Here is a 13,478-nt window from a genome sequence, read left to right on the forward strand (position 1 = left end):
CAAAAGACACAATCTTCTCTAGAAGTTTGACATACTTTTGGAGCGCACCTCATACTAAGAAGTCTAGATTCAAATATTCTTTGGGAAAACAAATGTTAAAAACCTAATGAAGACAACTCACATTACTATTCGCCCAAAAGGCTATAAACTTGATAGAACTCCTTAGTAGTCCTCAAAAGTATTGTTTTTTATTAATTAGCTCTTAATTACATACAAATTATTTATCATCCACTTCTGAATTATTTATTTTCCTTTGGTCACCAGGCATACACCATCATCAGTTGGTAAGACAAACTTAATTATTAATCAAATCAAAACTGGGAAGGTATACAACTACTGTTGACCAAAAAAAGAAAAAAAAATTACTATAAAGTCAAAGACAAATGATTTTCTGGATTATCCACCATTGAATCAAATAATCTGTTCCAATGCCCACCTCTAATACTCAGGATTAAGAACTAGATTATTAAAAACCTCCGAGTTAAGATTAAGACTTGGACTAAACACTACCAAGAATACAAAAAATTCCTGGAAATCATCAGCACCTTTGAAATCAGAAATATCAGAACTAGTAGGGGAGTAATGAATAACAGGACTAATAGAGATAAGATTGGGGCCAGGTTGCAAAGGCTTTGAAAAAGCCAAAGAGAAATTTATGTTGGATCCTAAAGGCAATAGGAAGTCACTGGAGTTTATTGGGTAGGAGTGACATGGTCAGGAATGGAGAAAGACAACAGAAAGACCAACTCATTATTATTTATTATTAATCAGGCCAAGTGAGAAATGATGAAGACCTGAACTAGGATACTGGTTCTATAAATGGATGTGAATGGATGTGAGATATTATAGAAGAAAGAAATGACAGAAATTTGGCATCTGATTAAATATATGGGGTTAAGTATAAAGAGTCATGGCTACAACCCATATGGTAGACACCTCAACAAAAATAGGGAAATCTGGAAGAGTTCTGTTTTGAACATGTTGAATTAGAGATTCCTGCAGAACATCCAGTTTGCAACTTCCTGCTGAAGAGGCATTACTTTAGCTCAGCAGACACCAGGGCTGTCTATATAGCTTCATCTACAAGATAAGAGGACCCAGAATAAAGCCTTGTATGTACTTCCCTACTTCCTGCTCTCTAGACAAACTGACCATCTTGCTGTTCTGCACACATGACTCCCTGTCTCCAGTTTCCATGCATGCCTTTGTAATAATTGTCTCCTACACCTATAATTCATTTCCTCTTCACCTCTACCTCTTGGCATCCTCTATTTTCTTCAAAACAACTCAAGGACTAAATATGAAGCCTTTCCTGGATCCTCCCCCATGGGTAGATGTAATGACTCCCAATAGACTGTGCCTGGCACATAGTAGAACTAATTCAAATGGATCTGTTTATCTCATCAATTTGGGAGTTCCCTCCAATGATGCAGATTACAATCAATTCATGTTCATCTGTCCTGTGCAACTCTGATCCATGTTCTCCCCAAAAGTTCTCATGGAGGATCTAAAGGCCTTCCTCATTTTCTCCCAACATCATGAAGGTACCAATGGAACACTCCTGGCTGGCCACCTATCATCCTTTGTTCTTGCTATATAACCAGTCCATCTTATTTTCCAGTCATATGGATGATGACATCCTCTACTTCTGTTCTTCTGAGTTCTGAGTTGGTTAGTTACAAACTGCTCACATACACCATGTGCCTCTGTATGGTCCTCTGGGTGATACTCATCTTTACCATCTTTATCTCTTCAGAGGCTATGGTGTTTTGCATCTTGCTTCCATATAGCAATACCAGCAAAATGTCAGTATCACAAGAAGACTGGGTTCAGCAAAAGAACCCTGCAATTTCCTAAAATTCAGCCCACTCTCCTCCTCTGGGCCCACCTCTCTGTCCCAAAAATATACACTGCTGGACAAGCTCTTTATATGGTATCTCTCCAAAAGCAGGTTAAATTCTGAGGAACAGACATTCTTCATTCACTTGGTCTTTTCTGTGGATTTCAGAGCTCTTTAAGGAGACTCTATGATGTCTTGGGGTTTGATGAAATCAACACAATGCAAGCAAGAGCATCTGGAGTATTTCGCTATCCATAGGGAATCTCTTTTCAACTGTGCTCTAGCCTCTGTGCTAGAGGTCCTCTGTTACAGTGGCAAACATATCTCCATGTTTTTGTGCCCTACCTGATGTTTATTATCAAAGGGTAACTGGACAAGAGTTATTTTTCCCTTGCTACATTTTCAATGGAAACAACACTATATGGATGGATAGGAGACCTTGCACTAAAAGAGCCAGCCTGTAAAGCTTCTTCACTTTGTTCTAGTCAATTGAGTCCTTTTTTGTAATCAACAAGCACACTTGCGACCTTACAGTCCAAGATGTGGTCCACTGTTAGACACTGCTTGCAAAAACTTGCTTGTTCCCTATGAATGCCTTCACTGAGGATGCCCTAGAAAAATAGATGAATCTCATGAAGATTTTGTATAGATGGGAGAGTAGACATATAGGTTGTAAGTCATTAATATTCTCAGTTGCCTTTGGGGGGGATATTAATAAGGTCTGAGGTTTTTGCCCCACACCTTTGGTATCTTTCCTTCCCTCCTTCAGATCCCAAACATATGAGTCCCTTAATGCCCTTACAAATATATCCTCTTCTGCATTGCCCTTCTCTACAGACTTCCAAATCAGCTTTTTTTCTTATCTGTGTTTTCTTCAGTGAGATTTCTACCTCTCCTATTAGTACCTAATGTTAGAAAACAAATGTGATGATTCTACTACCCTTGATAGAGAAATTGCTTTGTTGAAAATTTTTTTTGGCAAAATTTTTCATTTTTTCCCATTTGCTGCCTTCTTCACGTTTTTATCCTTGAATGCCCTTGGGATGACTGCTTAGTTAACTACCTTGCTGAGCTTTCTGTAAACTGCTTCTCTCTGCCTCAGTAGAGGATACTACACATAATCCTCCATCATCATTCTTTGTAAAACTTTAAAGACAAATTTACACTCAACTTGCATTGCCTTTGACAGCCATCTCTCTATTTTGGCTAGTCAGATATTTGCTGACTAAGGCACTTTCTGGACTCTTTTTTGTCTTGCTTTGGCAACTGATTTACATTGGTTTAACTTCTGAAAATTGATCACTGTTTAACCTTAAGGAAAATTTAACTGAGGAAACTGAGGTCTAGAGAGGTTAAGTGACTTGGCCAAGACTCACACAACATCAGGACTGGGAGAGAAACCCAAGTCATGACTCCAAACAAGCCTTCCCCACTGTGCTGAGCTGCATACTTTTCTAAACCATAAAACAGATTTGCCTCTACTTTAGAATGGAAATTAAGCATCATGCAAACAGCCACATGCTGATCAGTCATTAGACCACGAATGTCTGCTTGGAAAGCATCAAGTCATCATAAGTTTCACTCATAACCTAAGGAAGAAGGAAGATGACAGTGTTTGGAATGCCCCACTTAAATGAAAGGGAAACGACTATGGTGATGATCCGTATTAGCTTAAAAACATTCTACAGACAGCAAATAGTCTCAGGAAATACTTCGCCTTCTATGGAAGGAAAAGAGAAATACCACTAAGGGATATCAGGAAATGTACATAACTGTAAATGGAACAAGAGTAAAGAAATAATTTTATGTTTGTTTGAAAGGAGTGTTTATCTTCTTCATAAATGTGGAAAAATTTCAAGAACAGTATTCACTAGCTTTTTTAGCCATCTTGACTATAAACACTTGTCAACTGCCACAGTGAAATCTAAAATAAGCAAGTCAAGCTTGGAACAATCAGTGAAAAAGTAGCTGGAATAGGAATAGAAAACTAGATTGAGGGATAGGAAGTTGGAAGACAAGTATTTTAAGTCCTCTCCACCATGGTTATAGCCTATTGTAATAGGCTTATTACACAATATTTTATGCTCTCAAACATTCAACCTAACTGGTTTATTTGCTGTTATTTACACATAACCATCCATCTCCTGTTCCATGACTTTTGTATCAGCTGTCTCCCATCACTGGAATGCACCAGTTTCTTACTTCTGCCTCTTGGAATTCATGCAAAGCTCAGCTTTAATACTCTCTCCTACATGAGGCTTTTTATGATCTTCTCCAGATCCAGGGTCTCCCTTCAAAAAAATAGCATGTATGTATTTTATATTTACTTATATGCAAATATGTTGCTTCTTCCAATAAAATTTAAGGACCTTGAGAGAAAGTACCATTTCTCCTCCTTTATGGTTCATCCCCATAACCTTAGCAAAGTACCTGTCACATGGCAGGCCACTAATGAATAAAATGGCAATCAGAAGTTAATAAAGAGGCTAAATGGACACAAGAGAGCTAGAGGAAGACCCCCAGTATAATGGATGGACCACATGGGGAAGACATGAGAGTTCATGGACAACATCAGTACAAAACGAGAATACATGGATGGGTTGCTCTATGAACCACTGAAGGAACGCTGATACCAGTGAGATGAAATATCTATCAGAGTATGGATCTTGAAAGGAGTCTTTATCTTCTTCTTTGGAATGATTGAGAATAGTATTCACTAGCTTTTTAACTAGACAGTGAGGTAAAGAGACCCTTCCCTTGCCTCATCTGTCTTCCCATAGCATCTATGCTTCAACCAAAGTGACCACAAAATGCCACTCTAAGCTCAAATATCAACACATAATACGGATTTCTTTATACTATGTGTAGAAGGAACTCTATGATTATCTAGTTTATCCCTATAAGCCATTACTATCCTATTTTCAAGAATTACAGGGGGACACCATTTTCTCTATAAATAAACCATCTATTTCACAGGGTTTTTTTAAGTTGAACAAATCTTAAATTATATAAGTATTAACTATTATTATATTAACATGAGTTATAATGAGTTGTTATTACTGCCTCAACAAGTCAGCAAACCATTCCCAATTTCCTTTGCCAGGAATTGTTCTAGTTTAAGCACAAAAAGGGAACAATCTCGAATTGTTTGTCCTCAAAAGTTACAACACTTTTTGAAAACCCACTATAAATCAATCTCTCAATGGGTTGCCTTCTTGACCTCACCATATCCTGGAATGGATTGTATTCTCTTCAGTAAATGGGAACAGGCAAAGCTATCTTACCACAGGGGCAGTAATACAGTATTTGAAGCAGTTCTGATGCTGAAACCTCCTAAAATCCTTTTTAGCCCTTAGTCTATGAATCAGTCAATAAACATTTCTGCCTTCAGTGCTAAATGTCAGGCAGTGTGCTAAACTGTGGTGATACAAAGAAAAAACTGAAACAGCCCCTGCCCTCAAGATTGCATTCTAAAGGAGGAGTCAACATGAATATAAAAATATTCCAGGCATGAGGGGACAGCCAATGCAAAAGCACAAGGGCAGGAAATGGTGTCTCATGAATGAAGAACAGCAAATAAGCCAGTATGGTTAGACCATACATGCAGGGGAGTGAGGCATATATAAGACTATAAAGGTAGGAAGGGGCCAGGTTGAAAAGTTTTTAAAAACCAGGATATTATAGAGGGGATGACATGGTCAGACCCAAGTTATTTTAGCAGCTATGTGGAAGGAGTGAGAAAAGACTTGTGTCAGTAAAATAAATATTGCAAAAAAGTCTAGAGTAAGATATGATGGAGGGGCTAAAGTAGAACAGTGACTGTGAAAAGAAGGAAGACATATACAAGTTAGATATTCAGGAGATAGAAATGACAAGATTTGGCAACCAAGTGGATATTGAGTGACAGACAGTATTAACCTCATTAATAGAAAGTTCTGAAAAGGAATGGGCTTGAAGTGTAAAGATAATAAGCTATGTTTTGGACATGTTGAGTGTGAGATTACTATAGGATAGCCAATATGAAATGTAACCGGTAAATGGAAATGCAGACCTTAAGCTACACAGATATACAGATGAGTCACTGACAAAGAAATGACAATAGATGATAGAGATTAGCAGGCAGATGGCAGAGTAGATAGAGATGTGAACTTATACACTACTATACACACTACTATGTGACTCTGGGTGAATCATTTAACTTCTTTCAACTTCAGGTTCCTCATCTGCAAAATGAGGATATTAACAGAACCTACCTCACAGAGCTGCTGAGAATCAAATGAGATAACATGACAAGTATTTGGAAATCTTAAAGTGTTTTATAAATTATCATTATCATTCCAGGGAGCAGGTGAGTTTACCAAGTGACAAAAAAGAGAGAACAAAAAGGCTCAGGATGGAGTCAGACATGGATTCAGCGAAGAAGGCTAATCATGAATGCTTAGAAAGGTAAGGGAACCTGGAAAGAGCAGTGTCACCATAACCCAGAGTGAAGAAAGTATTTAGAGAGGGTAATCAACAGTACCAGTAACCAATGATTTAATAAAATTTAAAGTTTTGTGGGTTGAACAAACTTTCACTACAGGGCTTGGGGCAAGAAAGCCTCCATCGTAATAACCCAAGACTCGTCTCCCAAGGGGCTTGGCCCACCACAGATCCTTGTGCTGAACGTCAGGAGTCCTAATCTTGCCCAATCCTTTAAAGTACTCTAAAAATCTTAACACCAGTTTCCTTAGTTCTGCTTTTAAGATTTTAGATGAAGTGTTTGCTTTAGGCTTACACTGGCAAGATACAATAAATATATTAACACGCAACAGAAACACACAAACGAAATCATAGCAAGCCTAGGTCCAGCACCATCTTGGTGAAACATTGATTCTCAAGGACTACTTCTAATACAGTGTGTTTCGAAATCTACTTGACTATTGACATAAGCCAAGCGAGTACTTTTCCAAAAGGGGCTTCAAGCGATCACCCGGCCAGGCCTGAGTTTAATTCAACGAGGATTGCTTCACAGCCAGGATGTGAGAACAGCACGAAATCCCGGCGAGGCTGATTCACTCGCGGCGCGTCGTTTGCAGGAAGGATTACAAAAGACGCAAACACTAGTGAGAAGATGCTCTGAACCCCAAAAGGGTCCGCAGTAAAGATCACTGACCACATCCTGCTACATGAATTAGGACATTCGTTCCCACGAGCGCCGCTGCCTCAAAGGGGCACCCGCGGTCCCTTTGCCCGGCCTTCATTAGGCCGAGGACAGTAAGGCGGCAGCAAACGCAGGGACCGGGCAGCACAGGGACCGGCGCCGCCGGCCTCTCGCTGGGAAGTCGGGCAGGGGAGTTCGGAGTAGAGAAGGGACAGAGCAGAGCCGGGGGCGTGACACGGGCAATGGGTGGGGAGAGGGCGCCGGGCCCCCGGGCTGGGGGGGGCGAAGGGGAGCGCGTTCGCGGGGAGCACGGGGGGAAGGGAGGAGCAGCAGCAGCCTCAGCGCTCCCTCGAACCCTGGGCCGCGACGGCGCGGCCCCTCCCGGCTCGGCCCCTCCCCGCTCCAGGAAGCCCCTCACTCACCTCCGGCCGCGGCGGTCTCTGTTCCTGTGAAGTCGGTCCGACAGACGGCCGAGGAGGGCGGCCAGCCCAGGCCGGCCGGGCAGGAGGCCCAGCAGCCGCCTCCAGAACACCGGGCCCGCTGCTACCGCCGCCATGGAGACTCCCAACTTCCGCTTCCGGCTCCCAGAAACTTTATTGACAGCCGCGGGACGCGGCCAGAGAAGCCAGTCTGGACCTGCGCCTGGGGGCGAGACTGGAGGGAGCCGAGGCCGAGCCAGGCCGCCCGCCCACCCCGAGGGAAGCGGGGTTAGTACTTGGTGGCACTCTCCAGTGTACTGAACGTTCTCCAGCCCCTTCATTCATCTCACCCGCATAACCCCGCTCCACCCCCACCCCCGTGAGGCAAGCTAGGGCTTTTGTTGTCCATCGAAGATCCCCTTTTAAAGATCGGTAAACTGACGCCCAGAGTGGACGTTGCTTGTCCAAGGGGAGTGGTGAAGGCCGAACGAGAACCGAGGTTCCAGACTGTTAGAGCCTGTGCTCTGGTCCACTGCCTTTCAATGTCCAAACCCCTCGCATATGATAGGAACACCTAGATCACCTTCTATTCACAGAAGCTGTTAAGACTTCGGAGAGAGTTCGTGGTATTGATATTATCCAAGCTACCTTAACCCATTTAACATGAAAAATAAAATAAGTGCTTGCTATATGCCCGGCACTGAGGTTGGGGATACAAATAAAGGCCACAGTACTAGGGTTACCTCTAAGGAGCATTCTAATGGACGAAACAATTTTGAAAGTGAACGGAGGGTATTTTCAAAGTGGCAGCAGGGAGAGGATGGGAAAGACTTCTTAACGCCATTTGGAATTTGAGCTAGATCTTTAAGGAGCTAGGGAAGCTAAGAGGCAAGGAGACAGCATCAGTACAGGAAGGATAGCCAGTGAAAATGCCAAAGTTGAGGAATTTCAACCCAGAGGTCTCAAAACTCTCCCAAACAGTTGTTCCTCTTACCTTGGTCTTTTTCACTAGGAGAGGTCAATAAATCAGGAGGCCAGGCTTGGGATGGTGATGGTGTCTCAAGAGTGGCCAAAGATGAGGTTTGTTCCAGCAGGATTGTCTTCTCTGTAGTCAGTCTCATTGGAATAGCTAGGTGGGATAGGAAGCCTCTAGTTTATTCAGTTAATCCCGTCAGAATTATCTAAGGGTAAATTTCTAAAGGGGATTCCATCCATCAAGATAGAATTGATGGGTTTATCCTGTTAGTGAATGAAGTACAGAGTAGGGGTCTGCCTCTGTTTCGTGAAACCCCGGATCTCTGTTCTGGGGGAGATGTTTTCTTCAGACTAGCAGTATTCATATTCATCTATTTCTTCAAGAATAGCTGGACTGTAGTGTTGAAGTTTAGGGGTGCTGGGACCTCAAAATAGTGACACACAGGTCCTGCCTCAAATGAATTTGACCCAAGCCTTCTTTCAGCCAAAGACAAGGTTTATTAGAACATGGATGGAGAGTAGGTATGATTCTAAAAATCTGCAATATTGACTGATATGTTGGAGAATGAATCTGAACCATTGGCTAGATTCTTAAAGAATCTGAGCATCTTAATGCAGGCAAGATGGATATTATATACAGAAGACTGTGGGAACAGAGAAGGGGTGTAGATGGAATTAAGGGAGTAGTGTTCTAGGGTGTGGCCAAGTACCAACAATGAAAGGGCAGTTAATGAACTTGGAAGGGCAGATTGCCCCAGGTGAACGCCTGGGACCTGAGCCTCTGGGTAAGTCCAAGGGCTTTTCCTTTTTGGGGTCCAGATCCCGAAGATATAGTCTTTTCCTTTGAGGGGTTCAGATACCATCCCCATCAGTAGAGTGAATAGAGAGTAGAATAAGAAAACTGGAAAGGCAGAAAGGGGCCAGGTTGTAAAGACTCTCAAAGGCCTGAGGACTTTGCTTTTGATGCTGAAGATAATATGGAGCCACAGAGTTTATTGGGAGGGTGACACTGTTGGGCCTGCGCTCTATAGGAAAATCACCTTGGCAGCTGAATGGATTGAAATGGGGAGAGACTTAAGGCAGGGGGACCTGTTTGTCAGAAATCGATTTTAGTACTGGAGTCAAGAAGAGATTAAGGCTTGTGATAGGGTGGGGGATGAGTGAATGGAGGGAAGTGAATTAAGAGAAATATAAGATTAGAAACAAGATTTGACAACATATTAGTTATATGGGATGAGTTGAGGATGACCCTTTGGGAGCCCGGTGTGTGGGACGAGGACCACCAGAATCAAAAGTTCAGAGTCTTGAGTTGGAGATCAGAAAAGGTTTTTATTCTTTCTCATGAGAAAGGGCACAGTCCTCCTCGCTCGAACAGCGTCAGCCAGGGAGTGCAAGATGCAAAAGCTCACAGGCTTCCTTTGTCCTAATCCTAACCACCATCCCCGCCCTCCCCCCCCAACTCCTGTCCTACCTTACCATTGGCTGGTGAGGGAAGCTCACAATCTTCTTACTAATGTCTAACTATTCTGCACAAAGCAATTTCAATCCTTCATTACCATAATTATTCATAACTCATCTGTACCCTATCAGAGGACTGTGTTTTACAAAACCTCATTAGGCAGGGGGCTAGTATGGTTTCCTTTCATGAGTTACTCAGGAAACAAAGCTGAACAAAGAGATAAGAGTGTAGCTGGGAGATAATGGTTAGGAAACTTCACTGTGGGCCATCTCTCACACTGGGAAGATGGTAGTGCCATCAGCCAGCTGTAATAGAGAGGTTTGGAAGAAGGGAGATTTGGGAAAAAAAAAAAGAGTTCTGTTCTGGTTATGTTTCATTTGAGAATGCCCATGGGACATCCAGTTTCGGATGTCCAAAAGGCAGGTATTGATTCAGTGGGACTAGGAATGATGAGGATACAAACAGTGCCCTAATGGTTAAGAGTTGCTTTTCCAGTACTTTGTGAAGTACCTAGTTTATTCTCTAACCTGGAGGCATCCTAAAGTCTCTTCCCTTATCCTAGACCATAAAATTCCTTGTCCATCCCTCCCCCAATCCTGGGTCATAAAATTTCTCCTGTCTCCCTTATCTTGTGTGTCCTATCCTGTCATCCATCTTCCTCATCCTGTCCCTAATCTTCAACCCCCATAAAACCTCTGAAACTACTTCACCATTCTGAAACCTTTATATAACCATAACTCCCTCAAATATCCTTGTCTCACTTACCTTTCTTGCTAGGAGACCGGTACTGCTTTTGCATGAATAAAGCTCCCAATGGCTACAGAGAAAATCTAAGTGAATTCTTTCACATCTCAACTAGCTTTACTAACCTCATCAAGAACACCAGAGAAAGGGCCTAGGGCTAGATTTATCCATTTGGTAAATTTTCATAGAGTTGATAATCGAAACCGTTGGGAGCTAGAGAGTTCACCACATGTAATTGTGTAAAGGTAGAAGCAAAGGAAGGAAACCAAGAGAGAGAGAGAATATCCAGGACAAGATGGTGATCAACAGTGTCTGAGGCAACAGAGGTCAAGAAGGATCCAGATGAAGAAAAAGCCATTAGATTTGGCAATTAACAGAAAATTAGTTCCTTTGGAGAGAGTAGTTTCTGTAGAAGTTCCCTCAGGAAAAGACTCCACCTCCTATACTCCCATAATTAGTCTAACCCTGAGGATCTGCTAGGGACCAAGGTTAAGAATGCAGCAAGCAGCCTGTGTCCCTCCAGTGTCTCAAGGGTACCAGGTCTTAGTCTTTGCCTGCCTTTTCAAATTTGGTTAAACTATTCTATCTTCTCTTCTCCCCTTTCCCCACTCCCTCCATGTTTATTTACACCTAAAATTGACTCATTTTTAGATTTCAGAGTTTCTGATGTTTAGCCACTTGTGACTTTGGGGAATCTAAAAGGATACATCTTTACGTAATCTTATCCTGAATTCCAGAATTAATCAAGGTGGGATGTTTTGATCAATGTGGTCTTATTAATTCATAAACTGAAAGCTTCTTTCTCCTTTATTACTCAGTTTGCTTAACTCACCCACTCTAATTCATTAAATATTATTTATTGAATAAATGGGAAAAACTTTCCCAATAGCAGTTACCTTTAATATGCTATGGTTAGATATTAAACATATTAAATATTACAAATAACATTAAATACACAATTTATTAACAAGTCAGTAATAAAAATATGATTACTTATAATATTTTGGGTTGCCAAAGACCATAGCCAGAATCATCTCAGACCCTCAATAGAATAACAGAATTTTTCTTCACTTTTGGAAACACAATTCCAACATTTAGTTCATTCGAAATACCAAGTCTCTGAAGTATCCTCTTCATATTCGCAAGATAAGAGTTAAATTCAGTCTCTTTGAAAATAAATTATCTTAGCACTGGAACAGGAATCAAGATGAACTAAGTTCAAATTTGGCCTCCAATCTTAGCCTAGTCACTTACCTGCTGTTTCTTTGAGTTTCCTCAACTGTAAAGTGGGAATAGTAATATTTGTTGTTGTGAAGATCAAAAGAGAGAATATTTGTAATTAATAAGATGTATTAGTCAAAACATATCCCCTTGGATTATTCTGGAACTCAGGATAAGATTATGCAAGGGTATGCCCTTTTAGACTCATCAAAATCATAAGTGGCAAACAACAGAAACATTGAAATGTAAAGGGGAGTCCCTTTTTAGGTGTAAATAAATCCTTCCCTGAGAGACTTGAATAGCTCTACAAAACCAGGCACTTAGACTGTATAAATGCTAACTATTATATTAGTCCTTTTTCTTTCTCTTTTCTACCAAGGTTAGACTCTTTCCAGAATTCACTATAAACTGCTTATGTTAAACATTTTTCATGGAATTTACTTTATAAGGTTTCTTCATAAAATAACAAAAGTTCTCACAAGAAAGAAGTCTCTCTTCGCCTTCTTTCTCATCCTGATAGATCAAAGATAAAAATAATCATACTCTCCAGCTATAAAGAGAGAAGTGCTTCATAGAATAACAGTTGCAACTGTAACTCCAAACTGTTCACCTAAACTTTTTTTTTTACAATGTTATATTTATGGTAAAGTTATATTTCTATATCTCTTAAAGATATAGCAGCAAGATGTGTAGTCTATGTAGGAGTGTCTAGTGGCATGTTGATAATATAGACATATCATATTCAACCACAAAAGTCCTGTTTCAAACTAATTGTGACGTGAAGATGATCCTGGATTCCTTTTGGCTAAGCTAGCGGAGCTAAGCTGCTCAGTGGATTGAGTGCCTGGCCTGGAATCAGGAAGACTCATTTTCCTGAGTTCAAATCCAGCCTCAGATGACAGGGTAGAGATTCTGGGAACCCCCTTGAACTCTCTTTGAATCTTCCCACTAGATCTGGCTCTAAACCTTTCATTATTGCTATGCCCAAATCTCGGTTACCCTTAACCTAGCCTAGCCCTCCATTGTCTGTTATCTCCAGATAGCCTTCAGCTCCTTTCCACCCTTAATCCCATTCTCTTGGTTCCTGGCCTCTGACCTCATCACCCCAGCCTACTGGCCACTCCCATCAAGATCCTCCCTAGACCCCGCCCTCCTCCCATTACCCCAGACTACTTGGCCACCCCTAGATCCCTCCCACAATCTTTCTGTATATAAAATCCATCTCAGCCTCTGTGAAGGTGTTCAGATTCAATCTGGCCCGCTTGTCACTATAAGCATTACAAATGCTCAAATCCCTTAAGAGTCTAGCTAATCCTGAGATTTCTTAAGAGTCTGGCCAATATGGCAGATTTTTAATAAACTGTTTTTTTCTTTGGCTGAAAGAAGGCTTGGGTCAAATTCATTCGAGCTGGACCTGTGTGTCGCTATTTTGGGGTTCCAGCACCCCTAAAACTCAACATAGACAGTTAATAGCTGTGGTACCCTAGGCAAGTCAGTTAACCCTGTTTGCCTCACTTTCTTCATTTGTAAAATGAGCTGGAGAAGAAACTGGCAAAACCCTTCCAGTATCTTTGCCAAGAATACCCCAAATGTTGTCACAAAAATGAAAAATGACTGAACAACAGCAAAAAGTGGAGCACAAGCTCTTGCAGGTCTTATAAAGCTGGAAGGGCTTGG

General features: G+C 41.4%; 1 protein-coding gene across 2 annotated transcripts in view; it reads right to left on the reverse strand.

The window, feature by feature from the left end:
• PGS1 (phosphatidylglycerophosphate synthase 1) overlaps positions 1 to 7,539 on the reverse strand; it is a 44,863-nt gene extending 37,324 nt beyond the window's left edge. For both annotated transcript variants that reach the window (XM_036755902.1, XM_036755901.1), the window contains exon 1: positions 7,406 to 7,539. In XM_036755902.1, coding sequence (XP_036611797.1) covers positions 7,406 to 7,539 — 134 coding nt within the window. The remainder of the gene's footprint in view (positions 1 to 7,405) is intronic.
• Positions 7,540 to 13,478: the final 5,939 nt, after the last annotated feature.

Source organism: Trichosurus vulpecula, chromosome 4 (genome assembly GCF_011100635.1).
Source record: "Trichosurus vulpecula isolate mTriVul1 chromosome 4, mTriVul1.pri, whole genome shotgun sequence".
NCBI lineage: Eukaryota > Metazoa > Chordata > Mammalia > Diprotodontia > Phalangeridae > Trichosurus > Trichosurus vulpecula.